Source organism: Zophobas morio, unplaced genomic scaffold (genome assembly GCF_036711695.1).
Source record: "Zophobas morio isolate AGI-343-1 ecotype UQ-CSIRO unplaced genomic scaffold, CSIRO_AGI_Zmor_V1 ptg000002l, whole genome shotgun sequence".
NCBI lineage: Eukaryota > Metazoa > Arthropoda > Insecta > Coleoptera > Tenebrionidae > Zophobas > Zophobas morio.
Genome location: NW_026972107.1, coordinates 12,823,798 through 12,846,249, shown reverse-complemented (window position 1 = coordinate 12,846,249; position 22,452 = coordinate 12,823,798). Strand labels below are relative to the sequence as shown.

The window sequence follows — 22,452 nt, the reverse complement described above, 5'->3', positions numbered from 1 at the left end:
AAATACAAGAAAAAGCTTCAAAAGTAACATTTCTCAAGTTTTTTAACGAATTTCTTCAATCTACAAACGCCAGAATGTGGAAACTTAACACAATCGTCTCCTTTTCGCAAAATAAGCATATTCTGGATCTCGTAAGTACATCATGTCGATCACAAACGTCAAAATAAGTCGAAATATGCTTCAGAAACCATGTAATTCGAGCAAAATAAGATTTTTAGCTACAATTTGATGCTTTCCTTGGTATTTTTGGTTCGTTGAGTGCCAGAAAAGCTAGAAAACACAAGAAAAAGTAACATTTCTTAGGTTTTTTAATCAATTTCTTGAATCAACAAACGTCCGAATGTGCTCATTTTGATTAACTCTTTAAAGTTACCGCAAGTTGGGTAGCAATTAAGCTATAACCGCACTATATACTTCGACGAAGTATACAGTTGAAGGTTACAAATTTTGCGCTACACTGCATTAAAGTAGCAAATATCAAGTTATCTAGATTCATTAAAAAAAACAATTGAACGTTGAAATTATTTTGTCATGTATTATTTTTCTGATTTCGCACGTATATAGTTGGCCTTGATGAAAATCGTGCCATTTTTCCTTTTCAGAACTCCATAAATTGTTATTGCGGAAGTCACCTAGACAAGATTTGTTCTGCACTAGTTTTAAACGCGATAAAAACCGTGCCGGAGTCTATTTGATAACGTCAGCATGAGTTAATTAACACGTAAATTAACACCTCCACAATGGCACGAAATTAAGTTAACTAGAACCAACGTTTCAATGTTAACGGTGAATAACAATAAATCAACGATCAGATAAGTAATAGTCAATAATAACGCCGACCTAAATCTGATGCGATTGCTGTCTTAAGTCAGCGTTAAATTTGCTCCACATAGTTTCTACATTTTGAAAGCACTGTTAGATTTTATTTTGATCGCATCGTTAGCGACTTCCTAGTGTTAATGAACTTAATCGTTAAAAATTGAATCTTATCCTGATCAGAGTGTAAGCCGATGTCAGTAGTGCAAACTAACGCGTCTCGTGTTTGCCTGTAATTTGAGGGCCCTACCTGGAAAGGGTCAAGGGATTAAGACAAACAAAGCGGTAGCAAGACTAGTAAACACTCTCACTATGCACTTATTTACCTGATAATCCGAGTTTAGTATTCGTCGGTCGTCGAGAAGCGACAAACAAAATGCAAATTTTTGCCGTCTTGTGACACCGCTTTCCGATAAATTGCCCAATTTGTGCGGTACAGTTGACGGCAAAGGGTCCCATATTTTGGTACAATTTGTCCAGAAATGCCCACAATTATTCCGAACACCTGGCTGTCGCAATTTTCTGCTCGACAGAGTGTTTTCGAAAAACGTTTCAGTTTAGCTATTTGTGCCAAACAGAGTTTGAATAGGAATCCAGGTGTCGCCCGGACAATAGCCGCTAAAGTCCCAAAGAAAAAAGAATCTCAATGGAAAGGTGTCAAAGTTGCAAGAATCCGAGGTGAAGAGATCGGCTCGATCTTTCGAGTGCGAAATCGAATCTTGTTTAGGTCTTTGTCAGATTAGAGGATGAAATGGGGCGACGATGTCGCAGGATTGAATCGGGTTTTAAAAAAAATCATGTTGCCGAGGCAGACGCGTCTAACCCAATTCCGGCGGCTTAATTAATGCCGAAGAGCTCGTCGAAATTACATAGTTCTTAATCCACGTGGAACGTGAGCGTGCAATTGGAGTTGCGAAACCGGATTATAAATTTTTGTTTATATTATGGGAAGTGAATGGTGGCGAATCGCAAATGCCATCGCATTGTATGTCAATGCGGAGGGAAGTTCCATTAATCCGAAGGCTGGGCGTAATTGCACTTTTTCAAATTAAATCTGATTTTGTGCTTCTCGGTTAAAGAACGCCCGATTACACGGTCTGTCCAAATATTTTTTTACCGGACGCCTACAGGAATTACTTTTTGAAACAGCTGCACGACCAGAATTACAGTGACAAATTCGTATTGCGTCTGGAATTTAATTAAATTTCCAGTAGATGTAAAAAAACGAATTACATCATAGATGGGTCTGTCATTATGGAGAGAACCCCTCGGGTCATACGTAAAGCCGTCAAGCGATCAGTAGGTAGCTTTTACATACTGAATATAAACTAAAGTTGAATGATTAATTTCTCTGTTGGACTCACGACCTCTTCATGTGTGAAAGATTGATTGTTGGATCGGTATTAAAGAAACAATAACTCACGTAATCGATCGCTCCTTCTCTACACACTCGAAGAAAACCGATCGAACCAAGATGGAGCACTGCGGGCGGAGACGCACAGTCTCTCTTCGCATGTGGGCATAATTCATTTCAATTACACTTTTTAGACGGCTTAAATCTCTGAAACAATGTGGGTATTATTAGATGAGCGTAATTCAATTAAGTGCCCAGGCTCGAATTCGAAATATTTATCTCTACACTCGCTGACCCGTCATCCGACGGCAAACCCGAAAGCCATCATCTTCAACTGGATCATTACGTGTTTACATCTGGCCCGCTCCTTATAATATAGGCTGCAGAACCACTAAATCAAACGAACGCTCACGCTTCTAATAACGCATCCGTTTTTTGATGCTGGAGCGTCGTGATACGCTCATTCTCAAGGACTAAACTCGACTAAAACGAACACGTAGAACACAATATCTTTGGTAAAAGATACAGATATATTATTGATTTTGACGCCAAATAAGCAAGTTAGTTGTGTGATTTCATTTAACAAGCTCAGTTTCTTAGAAAAATGATAAAATTCGGTAGTAAGAATCCTAAAGTTAATTAAAAAAATTTGACAACAATCGGTCCAGCAGTTTCGGAAATAAATAAAAATGGATACAGACACCAGATAGACAGACAGACAAACAGACAGACACACGTAAATGGGATACTGCTTTTTTCGTACTGTAGGGGTCATGAAAGTAGGATGGACTCGTTTACACAAATTATCTTAACAAAAGACACTAGTTTAAGTTGAAAAGTAATAATTGGTCCCATGTTTTTAGACACAACTTGCTTCGTTCCAAGTACAATTAAATAAATCCAGTTGTTTAAAAAGCATTATAGATAAACCAATGGCAGTGTAAGAAAAAACTTGTAGTCTTGTTTTTCTGAATGTCATACTTTAATTATCCATACTCCGCCACTACCTTTGATTCGAAAACATTATGTTACGAAAACACACTTTATATTTTGTCTGCGTTGTGTCAGTTCGCACTTCTCCACCGATGACACGAAACGGAGACTCGATTATCGATTGCTCCAAATAAAAATTATTAAATTTTTTTTAGCAGACAAATTCAGGACAAAATTTTCATTATAAGGAAACATTTTTTATGAAATACATACAATATTGGAAATTGTAATACAGTTTTTCGGTTCATAAAATGTTTTTTAGTAAAAAGGTCAGAAGTAAAATATGTGGGTAGAGAATTAATAACTTGATTTCATTCGATATTGAATAAAAAATGTACATATTTTCCATTTTTGCCTATACGCCCAAATGTTTCCTCTGTATTGATCAGTGAGATTAATTTGCATTAAATAATAGCGAAACCGAGCTTTATTTTGCCGATTCCTGGATAGTAGTGCTTCAAAAATCATTGTAGCCCATAATAAATGGAAATCAAATTCAATCTGAAATGTTTACAACAACGATATTGTAGTTCTCAAATAGCTTAAAATTTACAGAATTGAACTCGCATGAAACTGACGCATTTTTCATGAAAAATTCCTGCCACATATAACGTGCGCTCAGTAAAAATCGTCATATTTATAATTGAATGAATTTTGGGTGATCGCATCTATTGTATTTTCCATTATAAACAATTTTTTTACGAAAAAAGTTGCTCCAGTTGTTTAGAAAGAACAATATCGATGATACCAATCGCAGTATAAAAAATATCTTGACGGCAGACAGACAGATGGACAGAGAAACAGACGGACAGAGAAACAGACAGACAGACAGACAGACGGACGGACGGACGGACGGAAACGGGAGACCTATTTCTTAGTGTTGTAGGGGTTATGAAAGGTCGAGAAAACGTAAAAGTAGGAAAGTAAAAAGACAGTGCTCCATGGGAATAGTGTTAGTAGCCCTCTAATCAACAAAGTTGAGAGCCTGGCCTTATTCGTATAATACGTTAGTATACAATTGCGATTTTTTTGCGAACGCCAGGGATAAAAACTCAAAGTGTATTCATAAACTACAAATACAAAAGACTGTTAATTTTTATTTTATCAAATTTAAATACAAAAAGATTGAGTTGATATTATCAAATTGTTGGTGGTGGTGATTAGACGCATTTTGTTTAGCCTTTTACTATCCTAATATACGTAGGCATATAAAATTTAACAACAATCATAGACGGAAACGTGGGACCTATTTTCCATACTATTGGCTTCATGAGATGTCGAGAAAACATGAAAGTAGCCATTCACAGGATGGACCCTATTGCTTCCTAAGTTTATTCTCGGGAAGTAAAATCTTCTGTAAAGCGTGAAATACGTATATCTCAATATTGTTATGAAATAAACCCATACGCCGCCCCGATACGACGCCTATGGGTTCTCATATGTACGTCGCCGATGACTCATTGTCGGCGATGGCGGCCCGAAAAAAGCTTGAGAGAAGTCTAGAAGCGGTGACGTAGGCGTTTCGAGAAGGACCGCGTGTTGTTTAAGTGGGAACCACCGTCGGGAGAGCTAGAATAGTCCGAACAAGAGCTGGAATTATTTTGTACATAATCGTAATTCGACGGGTGAATTTGACTTACTGAGAAATAAATTGTTGAGTTTTACCCACGCCGATTTTATTCACCGATCAACGTAACAATATGTATTTCCTTTGAATACTTCAAGAGAACTACTTTAGGAGATACATTAAGTTCTGGAATTGCTTTGGACTCACTAGATTTTGTACAAATTATAAATTATTCAGCTTTATTTCTTTGGAATCCATCGAAAGTGGTCTTAATTTTTTTTGTTCATTATGTTCATTGTAGGAGAGAAATAATTTTTTGAAATTCACTGGAGTTATTGCAATTAGTAGAAGTTATTTTGGAAGTTCAGATCGATATAACATGTCTTCTCTCTTGTTTTAGCATGTGTTTGTGTGGAAAACAGTGTAGCTAAAAATTGTTTAGTTTTAAATTCTCATCGGAAGCACCGACCTCGAATTATCGGAGATAGTAGGCTAAGGAAATATTGTAACTGGCTACTTTTATGTTTTGTTGACGTTTCATGACTCTGGAGTACGAAAAAAGTGGTCTTCCGTTTCCGTCTGTTTGTATGTCGTCGGTATCAATTTTTATTAGACAGATAATCTTCGAAACTACCAGACCAATTGTTGCACTTGTGCTTTATGAATCCGTGTTGAGTTTTTACTCTAGAGATTCAGATTTTTGAAAAAAGAAAATCAAAATTGTATAATAACATAATGCAATTTAACTTTGAAACTGTGAAACCGAATGGTCTAGAATCTTGCAAGTGTTATAAGGTCATCGTGAGTGTTGTTAAACGTCAATAAAATTTTATTCGTTGTATGTAGTACTGTTATTATTGGTATTACACCTATTTAAATTGATGTGTGTCCTTGGTGAAGTGTAGATACAAAATTTTCTTATGGATATAGTCACTTGAAACGTACTCGCAGCATGCTTCCTTACCTGTAATTTAACAGTCGATACATATCTTTATTTTTACTTATAGAAGTTACCTATCATGAAAAAATGAACAAAATTAAATTTTATAGTTTTTCATCTGTACTTCAGGGCGAGGAAAGTATTTTGTATTATGAGAGAATTATTAATTGGCGTACGGAATATTTACTATGTATGTACTGAATTGCTTTGGAATTTTGGGAGCTATGTTGGCACTTAAGTGAAATTCGGTATTAGTGAAATTATTTGGATCTTTTCAGAGATTCTTGTAATTATTGTGATTCATTTGGAATTATTCAAATTCTTTTGAGCTCTCTGGAATTATGTCTTTAACTACTTGATCGTAAACTTTGAGACAATTAGTACTGAAATTCTTACGTCTTATGATTTATGTGGAATTTCGAAACTTATTTTGGAAAATATAAATTAGTGTTAGATACATTAAAATGTTGACTTTTAGTTTTTGAGTTATAGCAGAACTTATTGTATTTAATAGTGTTGATTGTTCTGTCCTAATGTGCAAAAAAAGATAATTTGGAATAGCAAACAACCTCTAAATCGTTTTTAATGAGCAAATACTTACTTCTACTATTTTTGAGCTGTGCATTTGTAGTTTGTCTTTTGTAACAATGCTACCAGGACTGTGCAACTCAGATTTAAAAGCTAAAAATGACAAATAAGTGAGTTATCTTCTCACCTATCATGGAATAGTGTATTTAACCTGAATAAAACTTCTTCAAATGCCAAGGTACATCAATACGAAAAAAATCTCACTTTCACTTGCTTCTACTGTTGCGAGATGAGCACCTGACTTTGTTTTTTAGTAGTCTGGAACGCTAAAACCCGGAAGAGAAGTCTTCACATTTTCCATTGGGATGTTGGGCTTGGTCCAGTTCCGCGTTTTTGCGTCTGCGGCAATCCTCCATGGTAATAGTACAATTTTAAACACAATGTGTGTGATTGGATCGGCGGTTACCCGCAGCGAAATCCGTCCACGCTACCGTATTTAATAGTCTCGGCTAAATCATAAGAGTCTTGAAGCAGTCCTGTATCAGCTGAATGATCTGGCTAGGCGACAATACAATATGTAATAATCATAATCGTATACATGGAATACATTATCTTGTGCTGTTCTCCGATTCAAATTATAGAGCTTGTGGTTGGTCTCTTAGATTGTCATTGGGTTATTACGATTACAATTTAGATCCGTGCTTCTGGACTGGTAAATGCCGCCTTCGTCGGTCAACGTGCCTTTCTTTTTCACTGAACGGATCATTAAAGTAATGTTGACGTTTTTTGATCAGACTTAGTCTGGGATTAATGTCCACCAGAATGAAGCACTCTCCTTCATATGAAGATGCTCGTTTAGATGCACAAAGTGCATCAAACCGCTCATTATTCCGCATTAAAGCCTGTATTTACCTAAACGTCTACATTGAAGGCTCAGAAATTTTCTGAAAGGCTTCGTACAATATAGCGGCTATTGTTATCGTCGATATTTGCATTTTTAAGCGATCGCCTGTTTAGATAACTAGAAGCAGAGACCTTTTAACCATGAAAATAAATAAATGAAGCAACATTCGTTTGCTTGTGTGGTTTGATTCTTCAAGGATGAACCTATTGTTGCGGATGACACTTAGTAATTGAGTTTTACCTCCAAACAACTTTTTAACGCGACGGTTTTCATCGTCTCGCTCGGTTCCATCAAGCTCCAGACCTGCGTATAGAAAACGAATATCGGATCGTACAGCATTTATACTTTATCATCTTATTTAATAGTTAGCCGTGAAAATCGTGACGCGGTGATTCTATTTCTCTCCGTAACAATGTGATCCGTTGCATCGAATGGACCGACGTTCTTCATCTCGTTACCGAAGACAACTGTGACAGAAAGAACAAAATATTATTGATACCGGACCCAAGAGTGACATTGGCACAAAAGCTCGACGCGGAACGGATTTAATTGACACAAGTACAAAAGACGGGAACTAATTGGACGAGGCGGATTCGCGAATTACTCAAATTGGAACATTTACTCTCCTCTGCTGTGTTTTTTGCGATCTCCTCCAGACGACGTTGCTATAACTCAACTTATCTGCACCAGCAAGCCACACAGACAAGGCTATCATTACGCGCGGAAAAAATCTAAACAGTACCTGTCTCACTACTTGCAGTCATATTTTCACGTTTATTTAATTTATGAATGGAATATACGTTACGATAATCGTCTCAAAGTGAATAATGTGGGTACTTTTTCAAGCCGAAGCTCATTTTTCAAGCTCACTCTCGGGCACATTTCACTTCGTTTAATAGCGTTCCCAAAAGTGACCGTAATTAAGACATCTATTATTAATGATTATAACCAAAGATCTATTTATGAGACGTGAAGGCGTCTACGAATAGACATTCCTTTGTAGGAAATATTCTTACACGTCTTAATACACAAACCCTAAATTTATGCCTTAAATCTGGATCGTTATTCTTTCAAATACGTAGTAATAGTAATTTATTGCTCCAGAACACTAGAACAAATATCCATGTAGGTGGCATGTCTTAACACTTTGTAAAGTTATAAGTAACGTAACAACTAGGGAACAAAGAAATGTGTACATCTATAACACAACAGAAAAGTAGATTTTTTTAGCGCCAGTAAAGTGTACAGAATGTAGAAAAGACAAAATATAATTTGCGTAATTACTTTTGTTTATAGATTAAGACGTGAAGAACAAATATCCAAACAGCGGTAGTAAACGGAGTCTTTGTATGGAGTCAAAACGATTTTTTTGCAGTCAGACGTCATTTTTTTTTTATTATGAAAACTTATTGCTTGGAAAGAGTTCTCCAAAAATACTGCAGCATAACCTAATAAGTTTTCAAAATTTATCTTGTAGTATAAAAGTTGCGTACCAAGATGTTCAAAAGCTTTCTAAGTTGACAAATAACAGAGTTCAGACTTGAAGCCAAACTTTCAATGTGATTTTTCAATGTTCCACATTCCAGTTTCCATATCTTTCTGCAGCTTCTCGAATTTCAAACTTCACGGTTTTTTCGGGTTTTCACCTCTTTTTTTTTCCCTGTTTCGTTTCGAGCACTTGTTTTATTATTTAGCCTTTCCTCCTCCATTCTCCTGGCCAACGAACTTGCCTACTCTATAGTCGTTTCACCTGGTACTATGTAAAGATTTATTTTAAAGACCTCAATTCTAATTTTTGCTTGTTTTGGCTTCTATTTTGCGTAAAAATCTTAATTTCTGTTCTAGTCGATGTGTTTTTTTTTTACCTTTTATTTGTTATCTACTATTAGTTTTGATTTTCTTGGCTATACATGTTTTTTTATCTTTGTAGGGACTTCTTTTATACCAAGGAAGCTTGTTTTAATATGGTTGTAGTTTTATTGAAGTTGATCTTCGTATTTTTTTCCTTAAGTTCCTCATTAAAATGTCAATATCGCTCGTTAAAACTGCTTTTCCATTTCTCCTATTATGATTGGATCATCAGTCTCGCACAGTTCCGTTATTGTTCTGTTACGTTCATTTTTCATTATCCTATTTAATATTTTCTTAACTTCTTACACGCTTTGACTACTTCATCTGACATAAAACTGAACAGTAGGGAACTCAGTACACATCCCTGTCTTGGTCCTATTCTGCTCGTAAGCGTTTCTGATGTTCATTTCTCACCGGTGCCCGCATACAAATTTTATACCTATACTTTTAAATGAAGTGAAATTTCAGTCTAAATTTTCCTCTGATTGGTTCAATAGGTTCCATCGACCCTTAATCACGGGACTCCAAGATTTTTTCAAATTACTTAAAAAACAAGATAAGGGATCCCCAAGATTCTTTCAAAATACTTCAAAAACAAAACAAAAGGACCCGCTGAGATTCTTTCAAACTACTTCAAAAAACCAGACACAAGTGGTACTTGAGATTTTTTCAAACCACTTCAAAAACCGGACACAGGGGCTTCCTGAGATTTTTTCAAACTACTTCCAAAACCAGACACAAGGGGTTCTAGAGATTGTTTCAAACTACTTCAAAAAGAAAACAAAGGGGTCCTCGAGATTTTTTTAAGTTACTTCAAAAACAAGACAAGGGATTCCCGAAATACTTTAAAACTACTTCAAAACCAAAATAAAACAGATCCTCGATATTTTTTCAAACTATTAAAAAGTAAAAGGGGTTTCCGAGATTTTTACAATTTACTTCAAAAAGAGGACACACAAAGATCCCTGAGATTCTTTCATATTACTTCAAAGACAAGAGAAAAGGAGTCGCTGAGATTCTTTCAAACTACTTCAAAAAACCAGACAAAAGTGGTACTTGATATTTTTTCAAACCACTTCAAAAACCGGACACAAGGGGTTCTAGAGATTGTTTCAAACTACTTCAAAAAGAAAACAAAGGGGTCCTCGAGATTCTTTTAAGTTACTTCAAAAACAAGACAAGGGGTTCCCGAAATACTTTAAAACTACTTCAAAACCAAAATAAAACAGATCCTCGATATTTTTTCAAACTATTAAAAAGTAAAAGGGGTTTCCGAGATTTTTACAATTTACTTCAAAAAGAGGACACACAAAGATCCCTGAGATTCTTTCATATTACTTCAAAGACAAGACAAAAGGAGTCGCTGAGATTCTTTCAAACTACTTCAAAAAACCAGACAAAAGTGGTACTTGAGATTTTTTCAAACCACTTCAAAAACCGGACACAAGGGCTCCCTGAGATTTTTTCAAACTACTTCCAAAACCAGACACAAGGGGTTCTCGAGATTGTTTCAAACCACTTCAAAAACAAAACAAAGGGGTCCCCGAGATTCTTTAAAGTTACTTCAAAAACAAGACAAGGGATCTCCAAGATACTTTAAAACTACTTCAAAAAGAGGACACACAAAGATCCCTGAGATTCTTTCATATTACTTCAAAGACAATACAAAAGGAGTCGCTGAGATTCTTTCAAACTACTTCAAAAAACCAGACAAACGTGGTACTTGAGATTTTTTCAAACCACTTAAAAAACCGGACACAAGGGCTCCCTGAGATTTTTTCAAATTACTTCCAAAACCAGACACAAGGGGTTCTCGAGATTGTTTCAAACCACTTCAAAAACAAAACAACGGGGTCCCCGAGATTCTTTTAAGTTACTTCAAAAACAAGACAAGGGATCCCCAAGATACTTTAAAACTACTTCAAAACCAAAACAAAACAGATCCTAGAAATTTTTTCAAACTATTAAAAAATAAAAGGGGTTCCCGAGATTTTTACAATTTACTTCAAAAAGAGGACACACAAAGATCCCTGAGATTCTTTCATATTACTTCAAAGACAAGACAAAAGGAGTCGCTGAGATTCTTTCAAACTACTTCAAAAAACCCTCAGACAAAAGTGGTACTTGAGATTTTTTCAAACCACTTCAAAAACCGGACACAAGGGCTCCCTGAGATTTTTTCAAACTACTTCCAAAACCAGACACAAGGGGTTCTCGAGATTGTTTCAAACCACTTCAAAAACAAAACAAAGGGGTCCCCGAGATTCTTTTAAGTTACTTCAAAAACAAGACAAGGGATCCCCAAGATACTTTAAAAACTACTTGAAAAACAAAACAAAACGCATCCTCGAGATTTTTTCAAACTATTAAAAAATAAAAGGGGTTCCCGAGATTTTTACAATTTACTTCAAAAAGAGGACAATCAAAGGTCCCTGAGATTCTCTCATATTACTTCAAAGACAAGTCATCACGAGTAGGGACAGATGGGACCATTTGGAAATCGGGAATTTTCCAGACGGTACCCATGGTAGACCAGAGCGCCGGTGCCCGGATCCAATTTTTATTTACCTTTAAGTAGAGTGAAATCTTGGCCTTTCACGCCCCAGATTGTGAAGCATGTCTGCAACAAATCTAAAACTGAATCGATGACAGGTAATAACGTGGACTTACAACTTAACCTCACTTTTATTTCTCGAACCTAAGCTAAGGAAGTGTTGTAATCCATCGGGTGACTTGTTTTATAATAAAATTAACGCTTTTCAACAACGTGTCATATGTCACTTATACACAGTAGTATATATAAAACGCATACCTTTCTCGATACTTATTTTGCTATCAAACAACACCAACTTGATAACTTTTTGAATTGAGCACCCGTTATATTTCCACATCACTTTTCTGTAGGATATTCCATTCATTTTTTCTTTGAACGCTGTCAAAATGATTTTTCCATATCTGTTACGATTGCCTATAATCACACCTAAAACATTCTAATTTTCGGGTACTTTTGACATTTTTCGTGTTTTTGGGAAAAATATAACCCCTAAATTCATTATCAATCTGTTTGCTGAAAACTACTTTTCTGCTAAGATTAAGCTCTTTTGTTCAAATACAATTAATTAAATCTGTACTGCTGTTTGTTGCATTGTTCGCAGCGTTATTGGCAGTAGTGGATGACGAAAAATTGTTTATGAAAATAATGAAAAGTAAGGGCCCTGGGAATTGATCTTTAGGATATCTCGTGTTTTATCACCAAGGCGCGGAATAAAATGTCACGCGCTCGATCCAGTGCCGCCGCGTCGACACTTTGATTACATCATCTCAGAATCAACATAATATAACATACTCGTAACAATTCTGTGGTTCTGTAGTTGAAAAGTTAAAAAGGGTATCGAGTACTATTATTTGACGTAGTATTAGCAGCCGTAAACACTCCTAGTGAGACCCACTGGCGACGTCTTGTGGACCAGATCAAAGCGCCGTAAAACATACCTTACTTCAACTGAGCGATTCCAGCAGTGAGATTTTATTCCGCGTCCTGTTTATCACACAGGGATCTAAATAGTTTTTTTTTTTCAACGACTATCTGCTTCCTCTTTAAGGGAGGTAAGATTTGATCGATGCTATTAAGAATTCTTTACTGTTGTCGAATTCATTGCAATTGCGGACGGAATCGTAACATAAGGCGCCAATACTTCATTCAACTTGTTGAAACTCGGTGGAATTGTGACGATGTTATCATCGAAAGATGCGCTGACGGACCGCCATTTATAGTTGGAAAGTGCTTGACAGATCTTTCCTGGTTCTGTCTACGAAAGTTCCTGTGCAGTAGCCAGGATATTGACAGATGTTTGGCAGAAAGACACTGCTATGCTCGTGGGGGAGGCGATTAACCCTCAATGTGTGTTAAATGTCCCTTCTCTAGAACGGATGACATATAGATATCCGCACCACTACTGCTACAATAGTTAACTATGTAGATATATCGTTATTACTAACAGTTGGTAACACTTAATTGGTTGAGCCGTAATGTTCGAACTTGCCTTGAGTTTTGTTTTGTAAGAAGTAAGTAAGAAGGGAGAGTGAGTATAGGTTGTTATTTGTAGATCTCTCCATTTTTATATTCTTCCTCATTGAGTAGGTCTATTTTCCGGGCGATTTCGTTTTTTAGAACGTCGTGAACGATCCGGCGAAACTATAGTTGAGCGGATTTTTATATTCATTGGGCTTCCACAGAAGTAGGACCGAATAAATACGACAAATATGTTTTTATGTTGGCGTTGCGAGCGAGTAAGATATCGTGGCATGTGAAAAAAAATTTGTGCGCCAATTTGCATAATGTTGTGGGGTTGGTTATAGCAGGAAATGGACAAAGCTCATAAAACCGCTATTTTTCATATCTTATCATCATTTCGCAGGAAATATTGAGTAGTTGGTTGAAAAGTGCCTGTGCCTGTTTCGCAAAGTTGACATTCTCATTCAAATGTTTTGATCCGCCGTTTTTATTGGGTAGGATAGGTAATTATGAATTCATGATCGTTGGGCTTTTTGCGAGTTTTTCTTGCGGCAAGACGAGGGGGAGCGATCGAATGAAAGGAAAAGGAATTCGTATGCGAAGAGGGAGTTTCGCGACACACAAAGTTTTAACTTTCTTAATGATACACTTGGAGGGAATAATTTCATTCCAATTTGTTTCGTTGATGGAATTATTGATAAAATTGCAGCGCGGGGCCTTCTTTAATATTTCAGCATTCTTTTTGTCGTCGGTTTTGGTTCCTTGTGCGCTCGATTTGGGTGTTCCGTGGCGTAATGATTGTTGATGAGATGGTGCGCCTGTTGCGGTGATGAGGTCGTAATTTTTTGGAACATGTGTGTATGTTGGTACGGTCGTGTCATGTGTTTTGTGTTTATTTGGTCGTTTAATATCCACTTTCGTCATTAAGCAGCGCAGTTGTCGCCGATAAAAAGTGAAACATGTCCTGACAGCAACTGTAAATAATTTTTTCTTGTTACAGTGTTGGGAAAACTGCGAGCTGTTGCAGTCCAACTTCCAAGTTTGGGGTGCCATGTGCGAAGAGAAGGAGATATGTGTGAGTATTTAGTTACGTATTGTGAATTAAACGTTAGTAGAAAAAGAACATTAATCATCCGAGGATTGAACGCGGGGTTCCGAAGGCGTAAAAATAAATTAAAACGGAACGTAACAAGTTGGAGTTTCTCTCGACGGTGTAACTGCCCAAATATAATGGCTCGCATTGTATCGTTTCACATAATGGAGCATTCACCGGCCGATAATGAAGAATTGTCATGCAATGCGAGTGTTTGAATTATTGATTAATTCCGTCTAGATTACGCTGTTTAAAATCCGATGTTCGTGAGGTTTCCCGGGAGATAACTTGCACCGGGAGATACAAAACTACAAACCGGAATATAATGAAAGTTTAATTACACGGAACATAAATATTAGTTATTTATTTGAACGTTGCCGGGGCCGGTGAGATATACCCCTGCTATTTCGACGTGCAAGAGCAGAATTTAAATCCCATTCCGGAAAAGCACTCGCGCCCTCTCCTTTTAAAATTCCGATACTATACCCTCGCAAAGTTAATAAACACGAGGCACAAGCTCCCGCCACGAAGCCCTCGTTCCATTCCAACTAGACAATATTAAATTAAATCTATTAATCTTTTCTTTGAGATGCAAAAGCCATTATCTGCATTCGAGCCGCGTCGAAACAATGACAATTGAATATGCAAAACATGCCAACCACCTACCCATTCAACAGTAGCGTGACTTTGTGCCACACAGACAGGGATTCGAATTGTTATGCATGAAAACTGATTTTTTACAAGAATGAAGACCTTTCCACAGATAAGAATTTTAATTTCGTAACAAATCAACAAAGCTAATGAAAGCGTCTTCAGGTTTCGCCGGAACACAAAGCCGGAACGCGACATTCGACAGGCTCTCAAGCTGATTCCACAACCAAGCTTTGTTCGACCAGTTTCTTAGGCGACAGTGCCAAAATAGGTGCCACATTTTTGTCACACATTTCGTAAATTTCTACATCTAACTCGTCTAAGGTTTTGAAATTTATCTTTTTCGTGATTTTATTTCCGCTTTGATAATTCTTCAAAGGGTGACATGCAATTTTTTTCTTCAGCTTCTACCTTGTAATGAAGGAGTACAAAGAAAATCGCTTTTTAAAAGATATTTTTTGTTTTTTAAATGAGACCAACTTCATTTGGAAACTCGGAAAATACGAGAGCTGAAGCCACACAAGAGGGTTAGACAGACTGAAAAATAAAACAATTTAACACTTGCACCTTGTTTGGTTTCTTGATCATAAAAATCGTATCAATTCGATAGAGATATGGTCATTTTTGATCAAATATTGCATCAACTTGTTCCCATAACCTGTTACAAACGCCTCCTCATGATTTCCTCCGCTGTTATCAGTTATTAAACCGTATCATGTTCTTGTATCAATGGAATAAGAAATATGTATCTGACAAGTGTACCAGTTTCTGATTATCAGTAGGCTTCTCTTGTTCCTTTTTGTGTAAATTGATAAAAAATCTTTGACTTACCATTCGTTGCATGGTAATTTCGTAATCGTTACACATATTAATAGAAGCTAAACTGTGGAAGTTGCCGTTGCAATATAATGATATCTGGGCGTAACCTATAGTTTATGATAATTGTTGCAATAGGAGATCGAATAAGATATTTCTTCTAACAAATTATGTTCTAATTTGACGATAATTTATGCGACAGAAAAAAATGAGAGCGCATTTTCTTTAATCTTGGCAAGAATTATTTAATTTGGTAGTGGAGTATGTTTTAGAAGATGATGTTACGTAAGAATGAATAATTGCCTGTATCATCTGCTGCACACACATATCTTGTGCAGATTTGTGTCTAAAAAGTTCGGATTAATGTCGTAACTTTTGGCTTAATGTCTGTGAATGTAATTAATTTTTCACCTTCTGAAACGCTCATTAATACCGCGCATCTCAAACGTAAAAGCCTAAATATCACCAGGAACAATCATGCTAATGACGCACTCTTGACTTTTAACCATATTAAAGTTTAGATGGCATACTTTCATAATTTTTAATTAACTGTTACACAACTGATAAAATCTCACATTCATTTATTTTCACTTTTAATTGAAAATCACTGCCCGCAGAAACTTTGGTCGAATTAGCACACGTAAGACCATAAACCGCATTATTTCTGCCCCTCGTGTCACTAGCTCAATCGGTTTCGATTTCGCCATAAATCAAGCAGGATCTTGACGAGAGAAAGTGCTTGTTGGCAATAATTATTCCACCACTTTATGCAATTAATCGCTCGCAAATCAGGCGATAAAATACACGTACAAGTGCGTTATCATCTAGAATAAACTCCTAAAGTCCTGCTCAGGGAGAGGCTTTTGTATTCATTAAACGTATAGTTAATTAAGAGCACATAAAAGTGCGAGCAAGTATGCGACATTTAAAACGTTTGTTGTGTTCCTCCAGTCCGTGGATTATTTTTCTCCGACTCTTTATTGCCTTTGCATTCCCACACTAATGCGGTTTCTCTATCCAGACATGCATTTAATCAAATAAAGTGTGTTTCCCAGTTTTCGCCAACTTCGGGATCGACGCCTCTATTGTTGCGAAGAATTAAGCCGCCCTCATGCATATGAAGGACGACTCGACAGGAGACGGCGGCGGCGGCGGCTGCAGCCCGCAGATAAATCCGGCCGCAATTAAACCAGAAATCAGGACACGCATGAAAAAGTTTTGCTCAAAGGATTTGCCTAGCGCTAACTACAAAAGCGAATTTTTAATAACTGCCGGGGGCGGCGCGGCACCGCCGCGTAGGTGCAAACGTTTCCTGATTAGGGCCACTTACGCATAAATCACGACCTGCTGCAGCAAGTGCAGGAAGTGGTGCTAATTCGTACACGAAAGAGCACAGTTTACACAAATTCCGATTTCTAGTGGTGTAAGCAGAGTAGAAACCCTATATATAACACATTAACGTATTGTAAGATACACCACTGACCCGGAAATGACCGGCATTCAGGCAAGACTTCTACCATACGGGTACGAAGTATAACCAATCATAATACTTGTGCTGACCTTTGCTGAGTGTTTTGATCAGACTGTTCGAGAAACCTATTTAGTACTACACCTACATTGGAAATGAAATAGCAGAACCTTGGAAGTATGGCCCTAATAATCTTGCTAAATAAAGCCTATCGTGACCGTAACCAGACCCCTAGAAACTCGTGCGCAACAAAAAGTCTACAATTTTGGAGGCAGGTATTTAACCTGCAACGGTGGAAATGCAGGTGCACGTACACCTAATCTGTATTTATCTCCGCAATTGCTTCTAATTATTTAATTTGCGCAAATTAGTGGTCCCAATTTTGGGAAGTCTGGCCGTCGGAATTACAAGAGTCCTCAGCCTGTTTTCAAAAACGCTGTTTTATCCGTTTCGTTGCAGCTTACTGGGACATTTAATAACATTCCCTCCGACCTCTTCCTCCTGGCCGTGGCAGCAAAAACCACCCGTTAGTGTCATAGTCTTTTTTAATAGCTGAAGCTCAGGGCGTTCTGGATATTATTAAACCCGACGTTCCGCAAACCCGGCGCGCTTTTATGGCAACTTGCTTACTCGTCCAGCGCGCATCTAATTGAGTTCAGGTGTACGCTCGTAATTATACCGGTTTAAGTTTCTGGAATTATCTCGCGATTACTCCTCGATGGCTGTCCGAATGTAAATTAGATGTCCAATAATTACTGATTGTCAGCCTGTCGATATTTATCTCGGTGAAACTAATAGCGAAATTTCGTTGCAGTTCCCCGGCTGCCAGGAAGCCTGCAGATTCCACGCGGAAGCCTCCACGCAGGTCCAGCAGACGCAACCGGTCATCCACACCAAAGGGGAGGGCGTGATCCAAGTGTCTGGAGCCTTGGCGCGGTGGCCGCGACCCTCCTCCGTCGAGTCCAAGACCCCGTTAGTGTACGTGGTGATGATCAAAAGCCAAGGCGGCGTCTGGCGGCAGATCATCCAGACGCTGGATCTCACCACTCGGGTGCCCCTCAATACCGATAAGCGCGGAGCCATGCTGCGTGTGCTCGTGGTCCACCCGCAAGGCCTAGTGACGATTTACAGCCCCGACGAGGCCAGTTTTCGGGAGAACAAGAAGAAAAAGAAGACCGTCAATACGGAAATCAAGGCGACGACCAGCAAAAGCACGACGACCGACGCCGACGCCCCCTGGGTGTTGCGGGAGGTGTCCCTCATCCATCAGAAAGTTTTGGTGATTGGGGAGATCGCCTGGGAACCGAAAGCCAGTCGCGGCGTTTACTTGGTGACTTGGGAAGTGGACGGGGGCGGCCTGAAAGGGAACTTGTTCACCGACTCGACTTGTGTCACTTTGTCCCTCTGGCCCGATACAGTCTATCACATACAAGTTGAACTCGTCTCGCGCATCCCCGGAGTTGAAAATCTCAAGTCCGAAATGATGGACCTGGACACGGGCCGCGCCCAGAAAGTCTCCACGGAGAGCCAAGAGGACCTCAACTTGATGTCCGCCGAGATCCCGGAGGACATCGACTTCAAGTCACCGCTGCTGTCGGTGCTGGTGAGCGCGTTCCAGGGCGAGAACGTCAAGCCCAAGTGGTACAGCAGCGACGCCATGTGGGGCGCCGGCCTCGCCGTTCTCCTCTTCGCCGTGGTACTCGGCGTGGCCTTCTGGAGGTGTCGGAGGAGGTACGGCAACGCCATAGATAACATGATCACCGGCTCGACGTCGATCCGGAGCCACAAGCTCGTTGAAGACTTCACCGGATACACAGGTAAACACATTTTTCGTGATTCTTACCTTAGTTAATCATTTGATCATTAATGCAATTTATGAAAAATAAGGGGTCTAACAAGCCTCCTTGCGGGACACCACTATTCACTGTCTTGAGATGTGTAATTAACGAGTAAATAAAGTGACTGCAACGACGTTAGATTCTACTTACCAGAAAACGAAGTTGAAAATTTCAAGCAGCGCTCCACCTATAGTAAACGTTATTTGAACGTAGCTGTGTTTACAGGTAAACTTCCAATTAACATTAGTTCTTGTCTCTGTAATGGCGACGATCACGCGAGGATGCGTGGAATCACTTTTTCTTCACGCAACTTGATAGATTGATGCCCTTTTTCATGCGTCGTTGCCGCATGTATCGCGCACCGGCTGGAATATTTTTCATTTTGTAACCCTCGACAAACTATCGTGATCGGTGCTTCCCCGACCGATTTCATATTCCTAAAAACTCGTTAAATCACGCGACTATAACTCCGAGATTCCACAATGAGACATGCGAGTATTTGTGTTGACGTAATGCACCGCACTGCGACAAGCGACACATGCCTCAATTAATCGCCTTATTGAGTTTATTTCTTAAAGAGGGGTAAACAGCGACCAAGCAGCCCTTCGCATGTTCTGTTTGACTTCACTTTGTTGACCGCGGGCGATTGGCCCAAATTACTTGTCATGTCGGGTAATAGATCGATAGGAGCACTAATAATTGAAGTGATGCTAAGAGAAAACGCGCTGTTCCTGGATACAATTTTAAAGTTATGCACCGCTGCGTTATTGTGCATTTAAATAGAAATTTGTATGCTGCGGGAATAAAAATCGTTTGTTTTGCTGAGATGCATGGATAGTTCCACTGCTGCGCTCACAGAATAAAGTTATTTAATTTTACTGCTATTTGTACAAGTACGGGGAAGCTGAAGCTTATAAATATGTACACACATAACCCAGGCGATTTCAAAGTTGCTTTTATCGGGTACCTAAGTGTTGACTCAAATGAAAAGCATCTTTGTTGTCCGATGTACAGGATAGTCATACTTGTAAAACAGGTCACATCTTTTTGACAACTTTTAAATTCCGAGCACAAATTTGGACCAATTATAGCTTATTAAAATAAATAAAGTGCATCATGTTAGAACTATCGGACCATAAGAAAGTCGTGAGGTTTTCGAACGAGCTATTTTGTATAAAAGAGTTCAATGAACGAATGAATTGGTGACCACCTAGATCAATGTTTTAATTTAAGTGTTTATATATTATAACAATCATCATTTAAGAATTAAATATTTTCAAAATTTTGAGGACATCGTAGCGCCAACATAGAGTAAATTTGTGGAAAATAAAACTTATAATTTATTGCAAGAATTGTTTTTGTCCATTTATTATGTTTATGTGCGTATACATTTGATGACCGTTATTTGTTACTGAAATAAATATCCAGACGAGACTTTTGGCACGATTTGTCCAAAATTTTCCTTGAAGTTTGACGTGAAAACAAGGTATAAATCATTTTTATATGACGATATTAAAATATTATGATTATTATCGGTTATAAAGAGTGAATGATTTTTAAATTGACCAGTCTTTGAACTAATTTGAATATTAATAATTTTCCATATTGGTAGATCGTCAAATTCTGAAGCCGTTAATACGGACAGTTATTACCATAAGTTATTGTTATTTAATTCTCTCTTTTTATATTATTATTAAATCAAAATTGCCGGTTTAAAAAGTTGGAAAAACGACCCGACTTTAAGTGAACATCGTTTACTGCGTCCCGTTATCGCAAATTAGTGAATTTCGGGAATTTAGCGTAAAATAGCAAGCGCATTGTTTACGTTTGAATAGTGCGTATTTACAGAGTGGTAACTGTATTCGTGAAAAAATAATAACCGTGGCGTTACTGTGTGAATGTTTACACATAATAAATATGTTTGATTAGCGTTGTTTGTATTTTACTGTATTTTTCTAACAGTAATGCATTGTTTCAGGCTTCCAACCAATAATATCTGTGATGTCTGCGGACGAGACCAAATACGGCAACTGTGAGACGCCGGAAGTCACATTCCAGGGTGCCCACAACAGCAATTTTTTAAGTGAATCGGAAAAGACTGCACGACACGAAGTTCAAGTGTGACGACATAGTTGTGACGCAATCAAAACAACTCGCGCCAAACAGGATGATTAAAAAAAGTTCCTAAGTTTTATGTGAAAGAGTGAAATTTTGACTAGTGTTAACGCGAGTGAAAGCACCGGGACTCTTAAAAAATGATTATAAGTGTATATGTGTATAAAAACTAGTCTAAATTCGAACATTTTACTCGCCAATAATGTCGAAAGTGCAAGTTTGTTTGCTTGAGACTGTTCTTGTGAAACCAATTTGATTTAGTTCTACTGCGCAAGACAAGACGAAGCAATTTTCAAAGTTATGTAGATTCGAAAGAGAGAACGACTGTGTTATTTTTTTATTAAGGATTTTTAGTTAATTTATTTGCAGACTTTTAACGCCTAGACTTTTGTACATAAATTTATCCCAATTTTAGGACGTCCAAAAACCGTGAAGAACTTAAGACCTGTAAATTGCTGATAATCTTATTGGAAACTCAATAATGTATTTGTCAATATTTGGACAGTAGCTGAGTAGTTATTGTTGGTTAGTTAGCTTCATACATCAGATGTGCTCTTTGTCTCGTATTTTACGACCGGGCCTCGTCGTGCTCGAGATTTTTACATCTATCCCGGCCCTGATTCGCTTAATCGACCTAATATTCCAAAGCTATAAAATTATAATTTCATGAATATTTTAAGCTCGAGCCCATCGACGTCCGCATCTAACCGATCATTAAATTAATTTCGTTGTAAATACTTTATTGTATTATAATTATCTATTATATATCATATAAGTTATTTTTCTATTAAACATGGTCTTAGTCAGTTCCATGGCTAAATGTAAATATAATTATTATAATTATTATCAGTGGAACGACGTCTTTCATTCTCAAAACCCACTTTTCCCCAAATTCTTTACACTGCTTCTGGACAACACACCAACTGGAACCTAAAAGAGGTGTGAATTCAAAACTTAAGTTGGCAGTACTGTCACTGCTGTCACGACATCTTTAAAGATTAAGATTAATTGTCACGTCTACATCCAAACATTCTTTTAAGACACTTACGTCAAAGAATTTTACGCAAGTCGTACACCGCAGCCAACTCTAATCCCGTTCATTTTCATTCGCGCAGTTCTCCGCTAAAGTCATTAGGACCCCAGTTTCATCCAACTACATCGCACAATTCCAGATTCTGGCATTTCGTTCTGGAAAGCCCCCTTCCCGCGTAATTTCTTCAAACAATATCAATCTTAATAAGCTGTCAGAAAGAAGCTTGAACCGAAAACCTCCCGAACGTGACGTTATCCGCTCGGGAAATCTTGTCCTCTAAACAGAAAAAACTTTCTTTCGGTTAAGAAATTGAAATTGTGTAGATCTGCAATCATTACCGTCACTCGAGGTAAGGGAATCGATGGAAATGGGGAAATGGTATTGAGTGTAATGGAATTGTACGGTTTAGCTAGGAAATCGAGGAAAATATACAGTCGGTTGAGTCGTGCGAGATCGAATTATTAGCTCGA

General features: G+C 37.9%; 1 protein-coding gene across 1 annotated transcript in view; it reads left to right on the top strand.

The window, feature by feature from the left end:
- LOC135127732 (uncharacterized) overlaps window positions 1-21,804 on the top strand; it is an 86,475-nt gene extending 64,671 nt beyond the window's left edge. Inside the window, exons 3-5 of the mRNA XM_064054319.1 lie at window positions 13,969-14,043; window positions 17,811-18,813; window positions 20,813-21,804. Of these exons, the coding sequence (XP_063910389.1) occupies window positions 13,969-14,043; window positions 17,811-18,813; window positions 20,813-20,958 (1,224 nt within the window). The 3' untranslated portion in view covers window positions 20,959-21,804. The remainder of the gene's footprint in view (window positions 1-13,968; window positions 14,044-17,810; window positions 18,814-20,812) is intronic.
- The last annotated feature ends 648 nt before the right edge of the window (window positions 21,805-22,452 follow it).